Source organism: Kogia breviceps, chromosome 9 (assembly GCF_026419965.1).
Source record: "Kogia breviceps isolate mKogBre1 chromosome 9, mKogBre1 haplotype 1, whole genome shotgun sequence".
In the NCBI taxonomy this organism is placed as follows: domain Eukaryota; kingdom Metazoa; phylum Chordata; class Mammalia; order Artiodactyla; family Physeteridae; genus Kogia; species Kogia breviceps.
The window spans coordinates 99,291,237-99,317,835 of record NC_081318.1 but is presented as its reverse complement, the minus strand read 5'-3'; the positions used below and the strand labels follow the sequence as shown (position 1 = coordinate 99,317,835).

At 41.2% G+C, this 26,599-nt stretch overlaps 1 protein-coding gene across 2 annotated transcripts in view; it reads left to right on the top strand.

The window, feature by feature from the left end:
- Positions 1–26,599, top strand: part of LOC131762643 (amphiphysin) — a 186,268-nt gene that overhangs the window by 66,209 nt on the left and 93,460 nt on the right. For both annotated transcript variants that reach the window (XM_067042871.1, XM_067042872.1), the window contains exon 2: positions 19,351–19,435. In XM_067042871.1, coding sequence (XP_066898972.1) covers positions 19,351–19,435 — 85 coding nt within the window. The remainder of the gene's footprint in view (positions 1–19,350; positions 19,436–26,599) is intronic.

The following is a 26,599-nucleotide window of genomic DNA, read 5'->3' as shown; positions in this document are numbered from 1 at the left end:
TACAGATAAAGAAATAGAAAAAACATAGACAAGATAAATAACACACTTTAAAAATTTATTTATTTATTTATTTATTGGCTGCGTTGGGTCTTTGTTGCTGTGCACTGGATTTCTCTAGTCGCAGCAAGTGGGTGCTACTCTAAGTTGTGGTGCATGGGCTTCTCACTGTGGTGGCTTTTCTTGTTGCAGAGCATGGGGTTCTATGCGCACAGACTTCAGTAGCTGTGGCTCGCAGGCTCTAGAGCTCAGGCTCAGTAGTTGTGGTGCACGGGCTTAGTTGCTCTGCGGCATGTGGGATCTTCCCGGACCAGGGCTCAAACCCGTGTCCCCTGCATTGGCAGGCAGACTCTTAACCACAGTACCATCAAAGAAGCCCTAACATACTTTAAGTCACACCACTTGGGGCGGACTCAGACTTCTCCTCTTTAGTAAAGCCAAACTTCGTGTCTGATGCTGAAATATTTTTAATGCTGTCAAACTGGAAGAAAAAATTACATACATTCATACAAACATTCTTTTGTTCTGGGTATATTTTTCTTTGCTAACAGTTTATCAACATAAGAAATACATCATATATAATTCAAGGGCAAGTATTGAAAATATATTTTAGTTGGGCCTGGGTAAAATTCACAATGTTAAACTAGAAAAACAGGTTGAAATACATGAAAGTAATGTGTAAGTTATTCTGGGCAACAGTTGATAGTTAAAAGCAATAGTATACAGATACCAGGGGAATGTTCAAATAACAGGAAACAACTTAAAATTTTTTAGGCCTTGAAAAAATCAGATCTTATCCTGACACTGAACTTGTGCAGACCTATATCAGTTATCTGGGCTATGGATACATGATTGAATTTGAATTTGACAAGTTGAAAAACTGTGATTACTGAAGAGACCACTTCATTGTTGCTTCATGTGCAAGTCAGATTTGAAAAGCAATAAACATTGGAGATTGAGGAAAAACAAAAGTTCTAAAGTCCCTACACAGGGCGTAGTACTTGTTATTAAGGTACTTCCTACTGTGCACTTTCATAGTATTGGTAATTCATGTTGGCTTCTAAAGTAAGCTGCAGTTGAATTTTGTTCACTCCAGATTCACTTTTCAAAAAGTATGGAAATTGAATGTCCCCAGTCGTTAATGTTACATAAAGTACATTATATCTACACACAAAAGCAATTGATTAGCAGTGTTTCTTTCTAATTGGTGGGGTTATTTGTCTTTGCTTACCTGTATTTTCCAGTTTTTATACAGGGAACAGCTGTAGTTTATATATATATATATATATATATATATATATATATATATATATATATATATATATAGTTTAATGTAAATATTCTGATTGTCAATAAATTTGTTTTTGAACACACTTAATTTTTCATAAATGCAATCCAGTTTAAAAATTAAAAGGGTCTCACATAGAGATCAGACTTGTGGTTACCAAGGGGGAGGGGGGAGAGAGAGGGATGGACTGGGAATTTGGCATTGGTAGATGCAAACTATTACATTTAGAATGGATAAACAACAAGGTCCTACTGTATAGCATGGGGAACTATATCCAACCTCCTGGGATAAACAATAATGAAAAATAATATTAAAAAAAGAATGTATGTGTAAAACTGAGTCACTTTGTACAGCAGAGACTGGCACAACATTGTAAATCAACTATACTTCAATTTAAAAAAAGAAAAAGAAACACATCCACAGGCCTTTTAAGATATCTACTCAATACTCTGTTTCGATGATTTATCAATAAACATTTTTTTCTCAAATCAAAAAACAAAAGGAAGAACGGAGCTCTGCTGAACTATAGAAAAGGAAAGGTTTTTAAAGATGGAGAGGGAGCAGAAAAAGTAAATTACTCGCAAAGAATGCATTGTTTCAAGGAACCTCACTCTCCGAAGGGAGGCAGAAGGGTTCCGTGGGACAGATTACTTCACTAGTGCTGACCAGTTGAGATTACACTCTTGTGGGTGATTGAAGCTGCATTTAGGTTAGGTATTAGGTCTTGGTTTGCTGCTGTGGGGCTTAGCACAAGTGACTCCATGTTGGGCTTGTTGTCTCAATTCCCCCTTTGGATCAGACGCTCAGCCTAACTGAGGGATGTGGTCAAAATTTACCCACTTCAGACCCACTTCAGAAGCAGCCTTCATGCCAGAGATCTGTGGTTATTCAACCTTTGATTACTAGTGATTTCATGACTGGTATACCTGCAACCCCTGGCAATGAGATCCCTGTAGAGGTGGTGTTAAAGATGGTCACTGAGATTAAGAAGATTCCTGGTATTTCTTGAGTTATGTATGACTTAACATCAAAGCGCCCAACAACTACTGAGTGGGAGTAATAAACTTCTTGTTCTACTAAAAAAAAAAAAGAAAGAAAAAAAGAAAAGTGCATCAGCAGCATTCTCAGCTACTACTGTATAGTTCTTGAGGCTTCTGATGATCCTTTGTGTGATATTCATAGGTCATGACTTTGTTGCTTAATCTCTGTGATACTCATGGGCCATGACTTCAGGTTCACAGTTTTTAAGTTGGCCATTCTCTCTGTTCCTTTTCTGATGTTCCGGTCTCAGGGAGATTATTTGCTTGGTGGTTAGTGGCTGCAAACATCCACTTAAAGCTTTTGAGAGAATATAGCGCACCAGGGAGACTATTATAATGACTATTATAAACAGGAGTACACTTCAGACACCTCTTTGCTCAGCTAAAAGAGAAATCAAGGCCTTTCCTATTATCAAGAACAACTTTGGCCAGAGAGTCTAAGAATTTTTGTCAGGCAGCTATTGCTTGAACAGTTGATTCTGCAGTACTTTCAAGAGTTAAGGAGGTTATTGCTTGTATTCTCATTTACATTTACTCCTAACCAGGAAAGTATGGCCCTCAATGATGTTAACCCAGGGGAGTCAACCAATGAGGTGTCCTAGTTTGTTTGTGGAAAGTCAGGGGCACAGTTAGATAACTTAAGAGGCATTGCCTGGCTATGTGCCAGCCATCTAAGCATTCATAAGCCCAAGGAGGACAATAACCACCATAAACACGAACCTGATTGGGGCACAAACCATGTCCTTTAAGATGGTACTATTCATGGTGGCTGTTCAAGTCAGCAGTTAGTTAGTTTTCTCCCAGCTTAAAATAAAGAGTTGTCCTGATTACCTTGCAAAGATGGGTGCTGTTGGGAAGCTACAGCATAGCACAGGGAGTTCACCTCTGTACTTAGTGACCACCTAGAGGGGTGGGATAGGGAGGGTGGGAGGGAGGGTGACAAAAGAGGGAAGAGTTATGGGAACATATGTATATGTATAACTGATTCACTTTGTTGTAAAAGAGAAACTAACACACTATTGTAAAACAGTTATACTCAAATAAAGATGTTAAAAAAAAAAAAAGTTAAAAAAAAAAAAAAAAGATGGGTGCTGTTGGTGAGATCTTTTAGTGGAAAAGGGCAGACCTTATGTAGACAGTCATGAGAACGTGAGGGTGCAAGTGTACTAAGACATACATAGGTATCTAATTGCCCCGTGCAGCTCTAATTGGAGAAGGGTAAGAAAAATGCACAGAATGTTCTGGCAGTAAAAGATAAACTCTATAAGAGACTTCTAGGGGGGAGGGGCCAGTCATAGTTTGCAGTGACACTGGGAATAGAAGAGAAATTGGTCACAGGGAGGGCCAGGGGGTCTCTAGGATCCTGAACAGATAGGAGTTTTTCATGACAAATCCAGTGGTCTGAAAGGTTAACAATGGCCTGAGGGATATGGATGATAGGATTATTTTTCCAGGCCAGGCCAGAGTAAAGGAAAGAAGGAAAAGATAAAAAGGTTTCATGTTTAGTTAAAGTGTGAATTCTCAATCCAACATCTAGGGAGGAAGCAGTCTACCTTTACCTTAATGTTGGCTTCTTCCTTCCTAGTCCATTTGATTGGAGGGTTCCAGCATCTGCACAGGACCAGATGTCGGGTGGAGCCTTCTTCGGCTGGGAGATGTGTATCCACAGTTCAAGTCCTTAAAATTTGTCTGAGTCTTGAGAAGGACCTGGTATATAACCTTCCAAGGAGATTCAAGGGCAGTGTTTGTTCTTAGTGATTCCAAATCAGAAGGGTGGGAGAAAATTGGAAACGTTAGTTTGGAAAGTTGTAGCCAGATACTTGAGGAAACTAGAAGAACTCAGGATCTAGTTCAGTTTACAGGTATATAACAAAAACCTCAAAGACAGTTAACAGAATTAAACTCTAATGTAGACAAAGGTGAAAACGTAATTTTTCTTTCTACAATCACTCCCATTTTTCGTTAAAGAATAATCGCAGTAAAACTAATTTGTTTACACTGTACTTGGCCTGATTACTTACATAAATGTAGCAAGAATAGTGATTAACCTTATAAGCGTTTTTTAAGACTGGAAGGTTTTAAGCAATGTACCAGGTCAGTTTTCCTAAGGCCTGTTGCAAAGAGAACAGATTCTTACTAAATTTATGCAAATAGCTAACCGTATTGCTACATGAAAAGAGTACTCGGAATTTCTGAATGTTTTATAAGAATCATAATCATTCTCCTCACTTCATTCAGTCCTACGTAATAATACTTGTTCTCCTTGAATGCAGTTTTTCTGGTAGTTCTGGACATTTCTATGCAGTTTAATTTTGTGATCTTAAAGTTATCAGAAACCTGTATTCCAGAGTTCTTGTCAGAGTCCTTTCTGTGAATCTCTCTGATGAAACACTTTTGCAGGAACAGTTTTGCAAAACCATTAGAGTAAATCAATAACTGTAAATGATAAAAGACTTAAAAATGGCATGGTTAAAGATGTGATTAGCATTTATTAAAGTGCAATTGACAAGGAAATTGGTTATTTCTGTGACATACACCATTTTAAGGTAATAATCAGAATTATGACTGATAGCATTCTACCAGGACATTTCAGAATTTTAGGAATTTTATATAATTTCTAGACCACTTATATTAATAACATGCACCCATACGATATAACCTAAGAAGGTTTATCATCACTTATTTGACAATGCTTCCCATGTAATTCAACATATAAAATAAGCCTTATTAGTTTAATATCTCTCTTTTATAAGGAGAGAGAACAAATCTTTTGAGATGTTTCAGGGACCCTCTGTAAAATCCCGGAGTTAGTTCAAAGTCAAAAAGACTTCATTTAGAATTTGACTTTGGGGAAGTCTGTCAAAAATATCAAAAGCTTTCAAATTTTGTAAATTTTTGACAAATTTACAAATATTTTTATAAGTTCTAGAAACATATGCTTTCTCATAGTAAATTTTTTAGGGTGGCACGAAATATGTTTGCTAATAAACCCAAATATCTTTTAGTTTCTCTGAAAAAGGAAGCCAAAGTGGATAAACCTGTGTTCAGTAATTAAATTTTCAGTATTCCATGTTACTTGGAAATGATCTAGATGTTTAATGATTTTCCATCATTTAATTTAATTTAGCAAACTTTAAGGTTTTATATTACTGAAGAGATTTGAAAAGTTCACCTAAAAACTTTTTATCCTGCTTACATCAATTTAATTTATTTGTTCTTAACGATTATGTTACAATGAGATATCATCTCACACCAGTCAGAATGGCCATCATCAAAAAATCTAGAAACAATAAATGCTGGCGAGGGTGTGGAGAAAAGGGAACCCTCTTACACTGTTGGTGGGAATGTAAGTTGGTGCAGCCACTATGGAGAACAGTATGGAGGTTCCTAAAAAAACTACAAATAGAACTACCATACACGACCCAGCAATCCCACTACTGGGCATATACCCTGGGAAAACCATAATTCAAAAAGAGTCATGTACCAGAATGTTCATTGCAGCTCTATTTACAATAGCCAGGACATGGAAGCAACCTAAGTGTCCATCAACAGATGAATGGATAAAGAAGATGTGGCACATATATACAATGGACTATTACTCAGCCATAAAAAGAAACAAAATTGAGATATTTGTAATGAGGTGGATGGACCTGGAGTCTGTCACACAGAGTGAAGTAAGTCAGAAAGAGAAAAACAAATACCGTATGCTAACACATACATATGGAATCTAAGAAAAAAAAATGTCATGAAAAGCCTAGGGGTAGGATGGGAATAAAACACAGACCTACTAGAGCATGGACTTGAGGACACGGGGAGGGGGAAGGGTAAGCTGTGACGAAGTGAGACAGTGGCATGGACATATATACACTACCAAACGTAGGGTGGCTAGCTAGTGGGAAGCAGCCGCATGGCACAGGGAGATCAGCTCGGTGCTTTGTGACCACCTAGCGGGGTGGGATAGGGAGGGTGGGAGGGAGGGAGATGCAAGAGGGAAGAGATATGGGAACATATGTATACCTGATTCACTTTGTTGTAAAGCAGAAACTAACACACCATTGTAAAGCAATTATACTCCAATAAAGATGTTAAAAAAACAACAACAATTATGTTCACATTACCCATTAAAAACTTTATGAGACGTTAAACAAAGTCAGTCATCAACCCAAACAGTTTTTCTTGCTGGCAGATTTTATAAGAGATTACATAAACTTATTTGACCTTTAGTAAGCCTAGGTAGAATAAAAGTTGTATGTCTGCATAATTTTTAATGTTGATAATCCTACAGACATGTCTATTTTAATTAAACTAACACATTTAGACTAGCTTTTATTTACTAAAGATTCTCTCAGATGGTGTGAACCTGAAAAGCATTTGAGTTACTTTTTATTACATTTTTAAGAACTTTAAAATTCATAATTTATGTAAGAGCTTAATTTTCTTCAGGCCAATTAAATAGAGCTCATTTGCAAATTAATTCTGACAATATCACCTAGAGGTAGAAAATACCAGACATCTACAGCACATACATATAGACGCATGTGAACAGACAGACACAGAGAATAGCTTCCATACACTTAAGATTTCTCATTTGTCCAAGTTCCAAATGACCTTTCTCCATTGTTTTTCTTCTGATAAAAATTTCCTCCCTGAAAATTGTATTTTCACATTGACAACTCAGAAGAACAGGGAAAGCATGTAAATTTCTCCAAGAAGGACTTTGGTTGCCCAAGACCCACATCTTACAAGCCTTGTGGACTAAATAGGGGAGATTTGGGGATTGATCAAAAAGAAGAGGTGAACTTTGAATTGCCTCCAGACTCACATTTCTAGTTTTGCAAAGATTTATAAGATAAGGACAGTTGCTCTTAATTCCTCAGAGAATCAGGTTGCCGCCTAAATGACATCATAGGTTGATCCGCCCAATAAATTCTTTTACAAGGGCCTTAGAGGTTTTTTTTTTTCCCTCTGGGTACATCATTTTATTTTAACTTAGGGAAGAAGGCCTAAAAATTTTTTTCTATCAGGCTCTGCAATATGGCCAATTTCTGACCACAGAGCTACTTCGTAGTTTTTAGCAGGGACAAACAGTAAATATTTTTTGGACTTCCCTGGTGGCGCAGTGGTTGAGAATCCGCCTGCCGATGCAGGGAACACGGGTTCGTGCCCGGGTCCGGGAAGATCCCACATGCCGCGGAGCGGCTGGGCCCGTGAGCCATGGCCGCTGAGCCTGTGCGTCCGGAGCCTGTGCTCCGCAACGGGAGAGGCCACAACAGTGAGAGGCCCGCGTACCAGAAAAAAAAAAAAAAAACAACAGTAAATATTTTTGGCAGTATTGAGCAATCCCTTTGACTCAAGAGACACCCTCCCTCCCCCCAAAAGGATGCAAAAGATATTTTATTTTCCTCTTTCTACGGGTATTGCAGAGACCTGGAAGAGCTGACCCTGGTAAGAATTCTTACCGTCAGCTGGCTTCTGACCTGTCGCGCCTTCTGCAGTGAGAGCAAAACCCCTTCCCAGGGTGCAGAGATGGAAGGTGAGAATCCGAGCATGTGTTTCTGACCCTCCTAGAAGGCCTTGCCTTTGAAAACCCCCAGGCTCCTTTTATATCAGTTTGAGTTTTGAAATTTTATTTTATAGGAATCAAATTCTGGCAGTACCCAAGGCCAATTTTTAAGAGCCTAAATCTATGTAAATATATATTACCCTTCCTAGGGCACAGGCTTGTTTTGCAATTGCGGCTTTAGAACTTGGACTCAATGTAATATATATTTAAATACATGCTACTTTGTGTATATTAAAATGGTTTATTTGGACCCTCAGCAATCAATTCTGAGAGACCAGGTTTTTTTGTGTCCGTGTATATGTGCATGTGTGCTTTAAAACTGCAAATATGCCCCCCAACCCCTCGCTCAGTGGGTTCAGGATGGGTCCAGTGATCTCCAGGGCCAGAGACGGTCTTGGGCTATCAGCCAGGGCCTGGCAGGAGGCAGAATTCAGCTCAGATGGTTCAAGATGCTTTAGTGGGCACTTCCCTGGCAGTCCAGTGGATAAGACTCTGTGCTCCCAGTGCAGGGGGTGCGGGTTCAATCCCTGGGCAGGGAACTAGCTCCCGCACGCAGCAACTGAAGATCCCGCATGCTGTTAAGTAAGACCCAGCACAGCCAAATAAATAAATAAATAAATTTTAAATTTTTTTAATTTTTAAGATGCTTTAGTGAATAGAGCATAGAAGGGCGGAAGTGTTAACGGAATCACCAAAGACTAGTGACAACAGCAAGAAACTGTAAACACTGCTAGGACTCAAGGGGCAAGAGGAGAAAATGGTGCAGCCAGACCCAGTGACAGTCATAAAGGAGGGGTTTCCGGATGGGAGCCGTAGAGGTGAAGGGAACATAAGTATAACCAGAAACAGCTCAAAGCCGAGACAGAGCAGGACCTGACCTGCCTCTCCCCACATTTTCATTTCCTGCTGGTGCCTCCATTGGTCCAGGAAGCTAGAGTCAAGGGAGCTTGGGCAAGTCCGTCCATTGGTTCAGTCCTGCAGGGTGCAGAGACCTGTAGAAAATGAATTTGGGGCCTTCGTATGTTTAGGTCATGATGTATATTACACAGATGGTTTTCTTTCATTAGTTGTCACCTCAATGGTGAAAGAATGGTGGAGAAGAAGAGGAAGAAGTGAGAAAGCTTTCGCTTACACTTGGCAGAGCTGGGTCATGAACCAGATCCCCTCCCCACCAATTATTTGAGCCTGGTTTATTTTGAATTATTTATGCAGGGCAATTAATGATGCTGCAGTATGTATCCCAGTAACCTGAGCTGCACGTTGCAGGAGTTACAATGCAGGGATTCTGTTTGTTTTTCAGGATCCTGTGTGGGTGCCTTGGGGCGGCAGAAACGAGGAAGGTAGACTCACGGAGCCTCAGTGGCTTATCCAGGGCGATGGAGCTTACACCTGGCTGAACCAGGACATCTCATTATTTGTTTCTGTTGCTGAGAGATGGCTCACTTCTGAGTGTTATATAAACTTGGTATTAAATTAAAATAATTACTCTTGAGGAATAAGCTTAAGGCTTTGCCCACAGCTAACAGATGAGAGCAAATCTGTGGTCGTCAGAATGATCTCTGCAGACCTGCTTCAACAGATGCCTGCCAGGTGATCCTGATGCCAGCCAGGTTGAGGAGCTCTGTTTTAGAGGTGCAGGGCTTCCCAGGTCTAGATCCCTGGTAGGGATGGTGTGGCTCAGGGTCTTCCCAGGTGTGTTTGGTAGCCCATCAGTCTCGCAAAATGCTCCTTAGACCAAAAGGTTCTCTGGTCAAAAAAATTTTGGACGACACTGCATTCTGCACCATCTTCATGGTGATTCAAAATGCACTTAGCGTCCTAAGACCATATGAAGTCATCTAGTTTCCTGGCTAATTTTGTTTAAGCATGAGTTATTATTTAAATTTACATTTATTTAAGTTTTTTTTTTTCTTTCCAGCTGGTTATATGACCCTTTAGTTTGGTCCTTAACACCTAGGAGAGTGCAACTGTACAGTCCATATTCAGAAGGAAGGCTCATTTTAGATGCTTCTGTTCATACTTTGAAACCCAAGTACAATACAGATGTTTCTTTACTTTTCCCATTTCCTAAGTTTGCAGCTTAACATTTCAGAAGCAGCCTACCTGGGACGCGCAGCTATTCATCTCTATCTCAGGATGCCTTTGGCTCTTTCCGCAGGGTCCTGGACTCATTGGGGAGGAGGGGGAATTCGAGTTTTTGAGGCCTGGGCATTTGTGGAAGTGAATAAGGTTTTTCACATTCTTTGGAGAGACAGTTCTACCAAATGAAACTTTCTCTCACTAATATTGGACACTTTTCACAGCTAATTTAAGTATATTTTATGCTGACAGAGGCTGTCATGAAGCTTCCAGTAAGAGGTGAGGAGGGAAAAGGAGAACAAAAAGAAACAATGACAGGAGAAGACCTCATTTGCTACAATTATGTTCAAAGGAGGAGGTGACTTGTGTTTGCGGATGCTGCATAGGGCTAAGGCTAAGCCTGGTATCTTGTTCACAGCCGGGTGCTGGCTGGGCATTTGGTCACTGATGTTCGTTAGGTTTTAGAGGAAGAAGCAAAGATTGGTTCAGTATAAATGATTATGGCCTGCAGACTTCTGGGTTAAAGCCTCATTCTTATTTTATATAGAAAACCATCATAGGACATTTGCCAGAGAAATAGATTTGCTCTTATTTGCAGCCATGATTGTCTGATGTTAAAATCTCCTCTTTGTAGTCCAGGTTGCTTGGAACATTGATGCTGAGGTCCATGTGATTTCAGTTGTTTCCACATGAAAGGGCAGGAGTGCCGTACTCACCATTTGTGGGGATGGCCAGGAAAACCGTCACGGATGTTCCCGTTTCATTTATCTGAAGTTGTTGACTGTCGCTGAGCCAGAAACTCACGTTTAATTCACAGACTGTGGACAAAAACGTGACTGATTGGAATGATTCTGCTTCCTATTGAGTACTCTGCAGAATCACGTTTTTATAAAAACTTGATGGTGGTGACTTCATTAAAATGCAAATTAAACTGCAGACAACCAGAACCCACTCACCTGTCCAGAACATTTAACCATTTGGAAATTTTTCAGTCCTTTTGCTTTAAGAGAATGGAGGAAACGCTGAATAGAGCTCATGCATTCATTTTAATATCCAGTGTTCAAGGTGTATCCTGTGATCATTGCAGCTTCAGTGTGATAAGCTTGATTTTTTTTCTACACTGACAGCAAGTGCCCAGAAAAATGACTATTTTTAAAAATTTACCTGTGGGGTGTGACATTGAGTTTGTAATTTTTAGAGCAGGTTTCCCAAACTTGAACGTACAGATGGATTGCCTGGGGATACTGTTGAACAGCAGATTCTAATTCAGTGGGTCTGGGATAGACGTGAAATTCTGCATATCTAGCAAAGCTGCCAGATGAAAGCTGATGCTTCTGGCGTGAGGACCCACTTTGAGTGGCAAGAATTTAGAGACAGAAATGTAAATACGATGGAAGGATGCCATCAAATAGACGATCAGTTACATTTATTGCTTAATAAATTCATCAGGATGACTAAATAATTCTTGAAAGCTGTACAGTAAAAAGATTTGGAAGTGTTCATGGGTTACTCCTTTCTATGACCCTGGACATTATGTTGATTGGACTGCAATATTCCTTCCATTTGCTGACTAATCAAATATTAGATATTATAAATTATGGCTTTAACAGCAACATTGAAGCTGAAGGGAAAGAACCAACATTTTGAAAGTGATCTCAGCAGGGAGGGATAGATTGGGAGTTAGGGATTGACATGTACACACTGCTGCATTTAAAATAGATAACCGACAAGGACCTACTGTAAAAAGTAAATAAATAAATAAAGTGATCTCACATCCGGATCTTCTTAAACAGAAGGCAGAGAAATACTTCTGCAGTATTTCCTATAATAATAAGGTGCAGAACTGGTGTAGCCAGTGAAATCTAAAGTAACGATCTCATGAGAATGCAGGCTGTGGAGAGAGGTTTTGCCTTAGAATCATGGTCCGTTATTTTTCTAAAAACATAGTCCTAGCTTTTTAAACGTTTTGATTTTTACACCAGATACCCTGCGTGGGATTTGATTTCCCCATAAACATGCAATAAGACATATAGGAGCTAGTTGTTTGTAGGTGTTGTTTACTTTTTACTCTGCTCAGGATTTACTAGGTGCCAAGGTCAAAGATTTTGAAGGAGACTACCCTTTCAGTAGGACAAAAGTAAGTCATTCCATTCTTAGATTTCTATTCTGAACGTTTGACTTTATGACTCTAAAGAGCTTTGGTGTGGGATATAGCATCCTTCTTTATTCTCCTGTTTTTCCAAATTGTTTTGACTATTCTGTGTCTTTCACATTTCCATATAAATTGTAGAATTATCCTGGCAGTTTCCTCAGTGAGCCTACTAGGATTTTGGTTGTGATTACCTTGAATTCTCAACGGAGGAAAATCAACATCTAAACAACATTGATGAAAAGATGTCGTGCACATGCCAGGGATAAAAGTCCCACAACCTTTCAAAAGGAAAAACAATCTCTCTTTGAGATATCTTCAAATGAAGCTGAAACCATCCTACTAAACACTTTTTAATTAGAATTATCCTTTGCCAACTGCAGGCAGGGCTTATGTTCCTAAAAAGTGTCCCCGTGGGCAAAACCCCATTGTTGTGGGATCGGTATCTTTAGACTTGCTTATCTTGCAAATTGTTTCTGGTAGGATGGATTGCACTGGTTTGTTTTTATCCCATTCCTACACTGTGATACAACAGTGGTACTTTTTTAGAAGTGTGTTGGGTTGCTCTAGTTCATTATTGCTCATGGTTGGAAGGTAGAAAGGGCGGTGGGAGATTTTGAGCTAGGAATTTTGAGACCCCAATTCTATTCCAGGATGGCCTGTGGAAAGCATTACGGGAAACCAGCAAGGCATGGGGACGCCGCTGGTTCTAGCAGCAGAGGAGGGTGCTGGCGACGTTTGATCTCCAGGCCTATAGGGGAAGGGGAGGAAGCTGTTATCAGAACTTAGGGAGAGGAGATGTAGTTGTTGGAGGAGCCACCAGAGGGTTGAGGCTGCAGGGAGGGGACCAGGGGGACCACTGTCCCCACTCCTGCCTTTCCATCTTCTGCTGCCTTGAGTTCTCATGATCATCTCTAGACAGAAGCCAGAGGGGCAGGGCCGGATGCAGTCCCTAGAGGTGCTGAACCAGGTGAGGACCGGGGAGTGTGGATCTGTAGGCGTCAGTGCACGGTATGACCCACAGAAGTGTCTGCATGTGTTTACAGCCAAGTAAAAGGCTGTTCCAGAAGCATGTTTCACTTATGCAAGTATCATGTAAGTATCACTCAGGGTCTCCAGAAAACAGTTGTGTTCTTCCTACCCATTCTATCACATGGTAATTCTTACACACCAAACTGTGCTTCTTAAAAAAAAAAAAACCCTTTAAGTATTCCCCTGTCCAGACGAGAGTCTGGTGATGTAGCCCAAGGCAGCATACTGTTACTCTCGGTATTTTAAAAATTCACACCAAGTTTACGTTTAACTTTATAAAATATTCCATATTAACCGTATGAATGTGATGAATCCAGCTCCAGAAGCTCCAATTAAATCTGAAAAGTGGGCCTCCTCCAAGCTATATTTAATAGTTTTTTTTCTTTAGTAATTCATTTCATGCAGATCAGACTTGAAAAATAGCTGCAGAAAATTAAAAATCAAGGCGTAAAAGCAAAATACAGAAATGTGTGCAGAAATAATTAGTGCTGCAGGATTTACTTGTTTCTTCGCTCGTTTATTTACTTGTTTGTTTGTGACGATTGCATGCTTGTTGGTAAGAAGTATTTTCAGCCCTGAGTGCCCAGGAGCAGGAGGCCATGTGCTCTGACAGGCAGCCCTCACAGCCGTAGGGAGCATCCTCTATCTCACCTAAGTCTCCCAGGACCTTGTGTTGCCCCTCTGTTCCAGTGTTCTTTAAATAAAGGTCGTGAAGGCACGCAGAGTTCCTTCTTGAGCACAGATCTTTAGAAAACTGCCACAGGAACAAACTGAATGGAAAATACCACGTCCAGCTCACGGGCCCAGCCGCTCTGCGGCATGTGGGATCTTCCCGGACCGGGGCACGAACCCGCGTCCCCTGCATCGGCAGGCGGACTCTCAACCTCTGTGCCACCAGGGAAGCCCTGGTCAATTGTTTAACCTCTAACCTCACCAATTTTCAGTGTTCTCATCAGTAAAATGAGGATAGTCAATATAACCTAACTCACAAGATTGTTGGAAGGATTAAATTCATTTTTAGGTCTAATGCATTTGGAACTGTGCTTGATGTATTTTAAATTTCCATAGATGATAGCTAATAAATTAGGGAATATGGAGTTATTAAGATGGGGCATTTTCCCAAGAGCAAGAAAAGCAAAAACATGTCTTTACTCTCTTCTCTGGACTCTCCTTTTCGTCTGATTCCTACCCAGCAACTCCCTCTTGTCTTAGGCAATTTACAGTTCCCAACTAAAATCCTGAGTAGGGTTTTGTGGACTTTGGATCCACCTAAGTCAACATCTTCCTTCCTATTTGTACTGCAGTTCGGTGTGTTCAAATTGCTGACTCATCTTTTGCTGGTACTGTGGGTAGCTGAGGTCACAAAGATGGCTTGAGGAGTCTTGAGGAGTCCTGTAGGCACAGGACTGATCCCCGGTGAAGTGTCTGGGTACAGAGCCCTTCCTGGTTGCTGTGGCCGCATGGCTTTCTAACAGCTCCTCTGTAGGTAGACTGCCACCAGTTTGGCAGACAACTTTTCTCTCGTGGTCTATGGAGGAATATCTTCCCCTAGCTAAGCAGCGTGAGGATTAATTTGAATGATTTAATGAGGTTGGAGGGTCACTGTGCAGTACTGGCATGAGATAGAGTGCTCTGTCCTTGAAGGGGGGGCACTGGAGAAGGAAAATATGGTCCCTCGGAGCCTCAGGATGACTCAAAGGCTTTGGCCAACTGTGTCACTGCATTGTGCTGTAAATGCTGTATTCTGGGTTGGATACTGGAAGTATCAGGTTTCATAGAAAAGTAGTCTTGAGACGAGGTGACCCAAGCAAGAGGAAGAGAGGGGGCACTCAGCTTCCTGGAGAAGAAGAAGGGGTCAGATGCCAGGGCTCACAGTTCATCTTTGCTGCATCAGTATTCCTCAAGCTATCTTTTCCAACAAGATTTTTTTTAAGTCAGAGGACTAAGATGTCCTCAACTTTAAAGGATTGGGGAGGGTAGGAGAGAGCAGAATTCTGGAGCGTGATACTGTACATGTGCTTTCTGATACATGTGCTTGCTGTATGTGCATTTTGGGGGGCCCACCTCACTTCTCTTCCTTTTCCAGGCTCCTGAACTTTCTTTCCTCCACTGCTTTCTAATTCCCAGTTGCCTCTGTCCCACTTAGGATAAACCTGCTCATGTCTGAGACTTGTACTTTCTCTCTACCATGCGTTATTCTCAAACTTTTAAAGTCTGAAGGCCACCCAAATGGGATGGAAGGCTGTGAACCTTCCCTCTCTCATTTGTTCTTGTTTATCTCCCCGAAAGTGTTTCCCAGAATTAGCAAGAAGGCTCATGCCGACCTCCGAGAGGCTTTGATGACGTGATGGCTAATGTACTGTTGAGATCTGCCAGGGCAAGAAGTGGATGTCATAGCGGTGCAGAAACAGATCCCACAGAGGACCAGATGGGAGGCAAAGTGCAGGACCTTGATGGACACCTGAACCACACCAAAGGGTGGCTCATCTTATTCTTCTCAAATGAGGCCACATTAAAGCCACTTCTTTAAGTCTTGAAACATATCCAGAAAGAGGTTAAGTGACTAGTACCCTGAAGTTGGGGAAACAGTGCAGTGTGTACCCATAGGACACTTCAGAAAAGCGGCTACCCCTGCACTCAGGGGCACCCAATGGTCTCCCTCCAGTCCGAGGTTTTGTATCTCTGCACAGTATCAGAGTGAGCACTTGATAGATGGATAGGTGGGTGTACAGACAGACAGATGAATGAATCATTTGGGTGTGGGCAGTGGTAGAAGACCATCTGTCTGTGTCCTGTCCAGAAAACGCCATGGTCATCCCATGTACTTGATTCCTGGATTCAGTGAATAATGTTTACATAATTTGATGTGCTCTTCTTTTTTTATAAAGACAGGAAGTGTGAAGAGAGGGGCACCTCCTTGTTTAGAGAAAACTGATTAGATTGTAGGATTCTTTCCTTGACTTTTAGAGTCTGGCTTAGGGAAGGATGAATCACCCAGAGTTGGAATTCTGTCTAGTCCGAGCCCTCATCTAATGTGTGAATCTCTCTAGGGCAACCCAGTGGCCAATCCTGCAGAATTCTTTTAACCATCACCCTTGTCCCAGCGTCAAGCGGTATATAAAAACGTGTCTCGGACACCCTCAGTGGCCTTCATCTTGAATTACCTTGTCGTCTGCATCCCCTCCTCTTATCAGTTTCCCACGTCGGATCATAGGACTTTTTTTCTTGCTTGGGGTCATACCTCACTGTTTCTTGACCTTGCAGGTCTTTGATCTTTCCCGTGATTAACAGAAGTCCTTTCCACGTGGAATGGAAGACTGTGAATTTTTTTCTCTGACTTCAAATGCCAACTACTTTTTTTTTTTTTTTTGGCGGTACGCGGGCCTCTCACTGTTGTGGCCTCTTCCGTTGCGGAGCACAGGCTCCGGACGCGCGGGCTCAGCGGCCACGGCTCACGGGCCCAGTTGCTCCGCGGTACGTGGGATCCCCCCGGACCGGGGCACGAACCCGTGTCCCCTGCATCGGCAGGCGGACTCTCAACCACTGCGCCACCAGGGAAGCCCACCAACTACTTTATTCTGAGAGCTGTAAACATAGTGTTCCATTGCTAATTTTAACATATGGAGCGAAGGCAATTATTCTCTCACTGCTACAATAGTCAGCATTTAATTTGCACTGGACTCCAAGGATTTGAAATTGGATCAGACTTTTGGCTTCACAGTGTGGGGAAACTGCCCACATTAAAACGAGTTCTAAATTTTTAGGGACTTGACTTGGACACTTTGTACATGAACAATTGCTCTAGAAAAGTATGTGAGATTCACATCATTGGAGCAGCCTTTGTAAACCAAGCTGAGAAACTAACTGCTGTAGGAGACACTGAAAAAAGATTTATTAGCTTAAATATTCCAAGCTACCATATTTTGCTTTAAATTGTTTTTTGCCTAAGTCATGATGTCTTTCAGGATCAGATCAGAACTTCTGAACTCAGGGCTGAGTGTGAGAAGATGAACACCCAGCCAGCCCTAGAGGAATATTCCAGAATCTCACTGAAAGGAAAGGCAGTTTGAAAAAGCTTCTTCAGTTGAGAATATTATTTTGCATTTGAAAACTGACAGCAACAAAAGTAACAACAGATGAATCTATGTAGCAGATGAATCATACCACCTGTATCAAGGCTGCTGGAAAAAAAATCACAAAACTGCTTAAATGTGGGTACCTGCACATTGGTGGTTTCCGCCTCAGCTGGGCCTTTGGTTCCACCCACCATGCCTGCTTTGTGTTTCTGGTTCTTACCTTTTCCAATTCCACCTCTAAACCATTCCCATCTCCCTGGAGACTTTGCAACAATTCAGCACCCTCACTGTCACCAGATGACCCTTTCAGCCACCACAGAATAAATGAAGTCACCCTTGACTCATTCTGTCTTCACCCTTTTTGTCTCATAAGCTGTGAAGTTCTGTATGTTTACTTCTTGAGGGTTGGTTTTCCCTGTTCCTTAGCTCCGGCTGTCATTTATTGCCTGGACTATTTAAATAATCTCTTAACTGGTTTCCCTTTTCCACTCATTCTCTCTTCTAATCTGCCCTTAACACTATCACCAGGGAGCACAGATTTAATCCTGTAGCTGTCTCCAGGGAAGGGAAACTCTTCGTTGCCTTCCCGTGGTCTCTACAAGCAGATTGAAGTCTTTAGTCTTGCAGACGAAGCCTTTCCGTAATCTGCCCTCTGCCTAGCACCCTAGCCACATCTACCCTAGTTCCACATCTTGCACCCATGCTCAGACCTGTCACATGACCACAGTCCCTGGAACGCAGCTTGCTCTTCTGCAGCCCCTAGCACAGGGTTTGGCAAGCAGTCTTCAGCAAGTCAATATCAGTTGGAGATAGAAACGAACAGACATTCTTCTCTGCCTTCTTTTCGTTGAGATTTTCATTCTTCTCTAGGGAAAATGTCTAACATGATACATGGATTATGGATTCAAGAATGAGAAGGTATTTGAGATTATGGATTCAAGAATGAGAAGATATTTGAAAGATGACTCATTCCATTCACCAGTTTGGTGAATAAGTCTCTTCTCTAGCACCTCTAACTTTGGGTTAAACTTAAATAACTCCTAGGACAGTGAGCTCACTACCTCTACCAACAAACTATTTAATTTCCAGAAAACCATGATAGAAATTTCTGGCACAAACATTTTCTTGAAATAGCTTTTACCTGTGCTGCTATGAACATTGGGGTGCATGTATCCTTTCAAATTATAATTTTCTCTGAATATATGCCCAGGAGTGGGATTGCCGGATTCCAGCATGTTTTGAAGAATCCCCACCAGGATTCCCTGAAGAGCTCAGCTCTAAGGGAATATTGCTTCTAACACCTTGCAATCCACTCATCTTGCTTATTACAGATTGTCTTTGATTTGTTATTTGTGAACTTGCCTTGTCTACCCCATTAGATCATAAGCTTAAGATTAAGTCCTGGGGCCTTATTTTCTTCATATATCTATTTCTGGATGACCAGTTCTTAGCATGGGCTTTGTGTATCCCAGGGCCTCTTTGAACATTTATTGAATTGGAGAGAGTGTCAGGAGATGGTGGGGGAGAATTTACCGTGTGCCTGTGACTCCAGTAATTCTAAATCCATCCCCATGAAGTAGGCTAGTACTTTCCTCAAACAACTTTGATTCACCGTTTAACAAAAAATTGAGCAACTGCTATGCATCAAGCATTGTGCCAGATGCTTTGGACAAAAGGACAAGGCATAGCTTTTGTCTTTAAGTCTTACAGCCTACTGGAGAAAAAATATGTGAATAAATGAATGCTATAGCATGACACTTCCTCAAGGTCATGAAGCCTGCACGTGGTAGGACTGTGATTAAAATCCAGGTCTGTTCAACTCCAAAGGCGCTAAGCCAAGATGTTTACAGAAAAGCAAACTAACTAGCTAAGAGAGACGTCTCCTCAGAAGAGCGAAACAACAGCCTTGCTCTGCTTATTGTTTGAAAACATTATTTTTTTAACATCTTTATTGGAGTATAACTGCTTTACAATGGTGTGTTAGTTTCTCCTTTACAACAAAGTGAATCAGCTATACATATACATATATCCCCATATCTCCTCCCTCTTATGTCTCCCTCCCACCCTCCCTATCCCACCCTGAAAACATTATTAAATTGAACCATTTTGTTTTATTCACCAACTAGGTCCTTCAGAAGCTTGGGAAAGCTGATGAGACAAAAGATGAACAGTTTGAAGAATATGTTCAGAACTTCAAACGACAAGAGGCAAGTATATTTATCTCATTTCTGGAGTGGGAAATGGGTTGGCTTTGTGTTTTAGTGCGTAAATAAGATACCTTGAGGTTGAAGAAAGATCTTCATTGGGCTTGGCATTAACTTGAGGGGAACAATGGTTAATTCTGTAGACTTTTTCTGTGCAAGGCAAAGAGGTAATAGGCACTGCGGGAAGAAGGTTTGTGTTCTAGAATCTCAGGAGAAGAAGACTTTGCTTCTCTGGAGCTCTTCAACACAGATTACTGATCTAAAGGAAAGGCGATCTCTTTGGTGATTTATCTTCCACTGAGTATTAGCAGTAATTAAATACTTCTGACAAAATTATTTCGATTGCTGCATGCTTTAAGATCATGCATTTTCAATAGAGAGTATATCTCCCAAAGAGGATTATTTCGATTGCTGCATGCTTTAAGATCATGCATTTTCAATAGAGAGTATATCTCCCAAAGAGGGAGAAAATTGGTTATTGGCGGATGAAAAACATCATACTCTTTTTATGGGAATACTTCACGTAAGTAGACATGGTATATCTGTGGTATTAAAATTTCATGGGGGCATAATTAGGAAAAAAATGTCTAAAAAGTTTCCTCAGGGGAGGTGATAATGAAAAAAAGGTTGAAAAACACAGTTTGTGATATTTGTTCCTTTAATAGGATGCTATGTGTTTAACAGACATGTGAATAAAGAAACAAACTGGTTTTTAAATTATTTGTTTATATTTCTAAGGCTTGATGAATGGCTGGCATATCTTTTTTTTTTTTTTTTTTTTTTTTTTTTTGTACACGGGCCCAGCCACTCTGCGGCATGTGGGATCTTCCCGGACCGGGGCACGAACCCATGTCCCCTGCATCGGCAGGTGGACGCTCAGCCACTGCGCCACCTGGGAAGCCCATGGCATATCATCTTTAGAGAGCATGCATGAGGGTCAGGCAGAGGGAGGATAAAGGCCAGGCTCTCTTAGATTAGAAGCTTCAAATCTGGAGATCATTCTAGAGGTGGGCTGAGCCAGCAGACTCTGGAAAATCGGGTTTGGACACAGGGAAAATGTAAGGACATGGGTTTATTTTCCTGTTGTCATTGGAGCCACAAGTGTCCACAGGGATGAAAAACAGCAATGGAAGGTCAACATCGGTTTTATGTCACTGCCTTTGCTTCTGTTTGCAGATCCCTGATCCTGGAGGTTTCTTTTTTCCATTTGTGTATCAGTGTTCTGGCTGTTCGTAACATGCTGTTTCTTTTCCTCACCAACAGGGGATACAAAATCCAGCAGGTAGAGCCGGGTAGACTAGTCTCCACCAAAACACATTCCTGAATGTCTCCAGTTTCATCCCAAGACTAAGGGTCGGACAGATGGGAACTCAATTTATTATGAATAACACTGATCTCGTTCTATCTGAAAATGAGAAAAGAGAGAGGGGAGTTGGAGAAGAAAACGGTCATAGAGGGAGAGATAGATCATGTCCAGATCACTGAGTATTATAGAGAGCTTTGGATTTATGACAGTAGAAGAGAGAATTCCTAGAGAAATGTTGGATGTCAGCTCATAGACGAAGTTGCTCCTCAGTCTCCTCCAGAGCAGATTCTCCACATCTCCCGATGTTCTCATTTGGTGAGCTCTCTTGCACTTTCTCATACACTAGGATAGCACTCGTGCAGATCATTGACTTGGATGGCAGCAACTTCCCACAGAGAAACTTGCCAATCAGTGCCCTTGTTACTTTGCAGGGCAGTCCCCAAAGTCTGCTTGAAGGGATTGGCTTTGGATAGAAGAAGTGACTCACGTTTACAGATTTCCTTCCTTGAGGATTTACCCTCTATCCTTTGAAACCTAGTCTTCCTGTCTGGTGTGTCCCTGTAGAGCTAATTCTTTGCTGTTAGATTTTTGTTCTCAGTCACTTTTATGGCATTATGATATTTTAGTACCCCAGAAGGCTAACCTTGGGAAGCATCAGGTTCAGGAATGCATTCATGATAAGGTAGTACTTTGCATTTTCCAATTATGGGGAATTTTTTTTAATATAAATTTATTTTATTTATCTATTTAATTTTGGCTGTGTTGGGTCTTGGTTGCTGTGCGCGGGCTTTTTCTAGTAGCGGCGAGTGGGGGCTACTCTTCGTTGTGGTGCACGGGCTTCCCATTGCTGTGGCTACTTTTGTTGTGGAGCATGGGCTCTAGGTGGGCGGGCTTCATTAGTTGTGGAACGCAGCATCAGTAGTTGTGGCTCGCAGGCTCTAGAGTGCGGGCTCAGTAGTTGTGGCTCGTGGGCTTAGTGGCTCCACGGCATGTGGGATCTTCCCGGACCAGGGCTCAAAACTGTGTCCCCTGCGTTGGCAGGCGGATTCTTAACCACTGCGCCACCAGGGAAGCCCCTGATGGGGAATTTTTATTGTTCTTTTTTGGACTTTGTTGTCTGAACGAGGTGAGGATTGTTTTTTGTCTAAGGTATTAGAGAAAAGTGCAGTTGGCTAAATCATCAGCAGTTAAATGCTCTGCTGCTTATTCCTTTCACTATATACATTTTCAAATGTTATGGAGCCAATAGTATACTGTCATTCTTGAAGATCAACACCTTAGTTCTGTCAAGATCATTATCAGATTTCATAATGCAGGTAAAACTTAAACATTTGGGGAAACTTGCACAAGCAATTCTGCTTGATAAGAGTAAAACAAATAGAACGGAAATGTAGTAATAGTATTTCTCAGGGAGTCTCCTGACCCTCTTTGGTTCCCTTTGAAAATATCCTCACATGAAAATCATCTTGCATTTGCACATGCTCATTTTGATATTTTTTTGTTTTAATCAGAAAGAGTAAATTTATAGTCATTTTAGTGCCATGAGGAGGGAGGGAACTTTAATAACCTTGTCTGTATATTAAAGGGAGAGAAGGAAGAAAGGAGGGGGTGGGAGGAAGATGAGGAGAGAGGTTTACTAATCTTCTGTAGAAACATATTAAAGGTTTGGAAGAATAGCTGAAGACTGAATTTATTAATACTCCGTAGAGGGAAGAATGTGTCTTTTTAACCTCCAGTATGTATTGGTGATCAGTTCCCATCTGTTGCATATGCTTTTATGCTATGTAGAAACGTTAACTAAGGATGAAGGATCTACCAAGATTGTGGTGACCTCTACAAGGCTTATGATTTTTAGTATTAATGTGAATCATTACTCTAAAGGCAGAAGGCATTCTCTTAAGGTGACATACCCTAAAGACATTGACCTAGGAAATCTAGATTTCATATTTTTTTCTGTGTATATGTATTTCAAATCCAACAAAAATACTATTTATAGTATAAAATGAACTTTATTTGGATTTGTGCAGTATATCATAGTCATCTGACCATACTAAATTAGTACTTAATCAAAAGATTCTAAAAGTAGACCACTAGGGCTTCCCTGGCGGTCCATTGGTTAAGACTCCACGCTCCCAATGCAGGGGGCACAGGTTTGATCCCTGGTCAGGGAACTAAGATCTTGCATGCTGCACAGCGTGGCCAAAGGAAAAAAAAAAAAGAATGTTAAGAAAAGTAGAGCACGAGAATGTTCTAGAAAGTATTCAAGCATTTGGGGCTCTGATGATCTTGCTTTGAAATTTCCTTTAAGAAAATCATAAGAGTCCTTATAGTAATTGATATTTTCCCCGCTTGTTCGTGGTGGAAACAGAGGTAGCAGACGGGTCTATGTTTGAACTTGAGCTTGAGGATTAGCTTTTATCTTGTTCCAACCCCAAATTCTCTTTTTGATCCCAGACCTGCTTTCCTAAAAGTTATTTGGTTTGCGTTAGCCGGAGAGCATGGACGCAGGGTCTGTGCATATGCTCTTATTGTCCACTGCACTCCCCGTTGCTGTGGATTTTGTGGTCCATGAACACCCAGTCAGGACAGGGAGGAAGGGGAGAGGAGGGTCCAGCAAAGGAGAATAGAGTGACCCCTCCCCCAAGAGCTCAGGGTTTTCCGTGGTGACGAGTGGTAAGGAGAGCAAGGGTTGGAGACATCCAGCCAGAAGAATGAGACCTGACTTCACCGTTTCCTCCCCAGAGGGCTTGTTTTTTTCCTTTCTATATGTCCTCTTTTACCAGAGCTGCTAACAAGTAGCAGAAGTGACTGGTGTGAACATCGGCTGCTTTCACTTCAGTTCACCTGGGCGCTTGCTGACGGGTCTTGTTAATGAGCCCAGAGAAGGTCCCAAAGTAAAAGGAAGATCCTTGGCTTCTCTCTCTACTTCCTGCTCATAAACTTGCCCACTAAGATGCCAGGCTTATGGCCAGTGTGCAGATTACAACAGGGTAACCCAGGGGCTGGTGGGGCTCAGATAACCAGCTTTGATCACGTTTCAGGGAGCACAGATACGGGTGCCCTAATGGAGGTGTGGTCTGAGAACTTCTCACATGAAGGAGAAGGGAGCCTCACTTCTCCTCACATCGCCACGGCTTTTTAGTCCCCCCCTTGAAATACCATACACCGTAGCTCTGCCGCTTCTCTCCGTGCCCACCACCAGGTAACGGCCTAATTGGTATAACACAGATGAAGAAAGAAAACAAAATCTGCACCTTGAAATGCTCTCCAGTGGGGAGGATCCAGGGCCAGTGATTCTCATTATTAGGAGAATCCAATGTCTGAAAGCTGGAGTCATGTCTTCATACTGATCTCTCCTCCGCACAGGGGTCCCGTGTGGCCGCTTTTATCTTTTTCTCTGCACAGAACCTAGTGCTTTGAACATAAACTAAAACATTTGTTAAACTCGAAGCTGAACTGGTGGCAGGAATGATCATTTGGAGCACGTTCCTAGAGCACGTTTTTATTTCTGGGACGGAAGAGGTGTTGAATAGCGCTTGAATTTTTGTAAGCAGTTTCACGACACTTTTTAGGACATATGTATATAAATAATTAAAAATTACAGAATAGAAGTTTGAAAAAAGAACATAAATACAGGATATATTCCCACAGTGTGTTAATGTGTGGATAAAATTTTTATTTATGGCAAATCACATTTACATCCTGAAAAAGTTTGTAATTTCCTTGAGCAGATAGTCCTAACAGATATCCTAGAACTATTTCTTTTTAACACAGATAACCATGATGTGAAAGGGGATGGCTGGTTGTTCCTATGCCTGATGGTGTTATTTAGGGACTGGACTGCTTGCTTCCAAGTTCTTCCACTTTCTCCACAGCGAGCGCTTCCTTATGATTGAACTATCCTTGCCTGACCTGCCATCTCCATCTGTTGAAGCCCTACCTTTGCTTAAGGTCAACTTACAAGATGTTTCTTACGTGATGTCTTTCCAGTCCCCTCAGCCAGGCTTTCTGTTTCTCTGCATCCTCCAGTGTACATTTTTTTGTAATTCATCCCAAAGCTCTTGTTTCGGTTTTCTTATATGACAGTTATTTTAGATGTGCATCTACGTCCTCATTAGGTTATAAAATATTTAAAGGAAGGCATCCTTTCCCAGCCATTAAAAAAAATCCGCCTGCCAATGTAGGGGACACGGGTTTGACTGGGAAGATCCCACATGCCACGGAGCAACTAAACCCGTGTGCCACAACTACTGAAGCTTGCGTGCCTAGAGCCCGTGCTCCACAATAAGAGAAGCCACTGCAATGCGAAGCCTGCAAACCTCCACGAAGAGTAGCCCCCACTTGCTGCAACTAGAGAAAGCCTGTGCACAGCAATGAAGACCCAGTGCAGCCAAAAAAAAATTAAAAATCTCTGCCCTCTAGCACCTGATAGGTGCTTATTAGTAAATGTATCCCTCCTTGTCACACTTATCTCTGTACTCACTTTGTCTTGGATTTTCCATGCCTCCTCACTCATTCATTATCAGTGCTCCTCTTGATTGTCATTTACTTTCTCTTTTTCATCCTAATTTTTGGCAGCAAAATAACCTTTGGAGAGTGTCTCACATGGCCTGGACTTGATTCTAACCTGGGTTATCGAGACTAGAGCAAGGCTCTGGTCCCCTCCCTGGGTTCTGAAGCTGCCCTAGTTCCGTGCTACTCCATATGTATCAGCTGGCATGGACAGTATTTTCCATCTTCTGAGAGCTTTACATACTTTTATTCACAATGTAATAAGTAATTTTAATTATGCAGAAGAATGTTTTTCAGTCCCTGAATCCCAGTTACATGCTTCAATTTGTAGTTTTTTTTTTTCATGAATTGTGTTTTAGAGTAAGTGTTTTAGAGTAAGCTTACTCTTCTCTGATTGGATAATATTTTGACCATAGAGCACTAATATATTTAATTGATACATAACTTCTGAGCAACTTCGGAGAGAATTGTTGAGTCTTGTTGCTTGCATTTATACTTGGCTTCCATTAAAGTTTGAACTCAGTAATTGCACAATATACTATAGGAGAATTCATATATGTCTGCATCTCTGGAAATGAAGTTTACTCCTGCCTCTGGCTAACTATAAGTTTCTGTGAGAATTCTGTAATACTGAAAACCATCTTAGTGTGCCAGTATTTTCCAAAATTTAAAGTATTTCTTCTTGGTATCAACTTCTAAGGAAGTTTCACAGTTATTTGATTGATGACAGCATGTGGGCGCATGTTTAGAACAATAGTATGTAACCATTTCAATATTCATTTTCTTTATATTTATTGAGTGTCTTCTATGTTCCAGGAATGGTTCTAGGTCTTTGGGAAACTTCAGAGAACAAGCAGACAAAGGTTACTACCATTGTGGATCTTACATTCCAAAACAGGGGGACAGATAATAAATGAAACACTTTAATAAAAATAAGCAGATTATGCTGTTTGCTAGAAATGATCAGAGCTATGGGGGACAAAACCAAATAGATAGAGAATATATAGAGTGAGGTAAAATATATCAGGAGGCTTGGAGACAGTAAGTTTCAAGTTTTGTTTCAAAGGGGAGCACATAAATAGGACTGTTGCTGGGGAAGGAAGTGGAGTCAAGAGAGCATTTTCCTAAGATGCCAGAAATATGTGTATACTAATGGCACTCATTTAATACAGAAGGAAAATGTGATGAATCACCAGAGAAAGGGGAGAGCAGCTGACTTGAGTCCTTGAGTAGAAAGAAGAGTTGGGATCGGTACACAACTAGAGACATTGGCTTGAGCTAGGAGCTGGACTCTTCATCAAAGGTAACAGGTCAATATATATAACAAGCCAAATAATAAGTGTCTATTAAAAG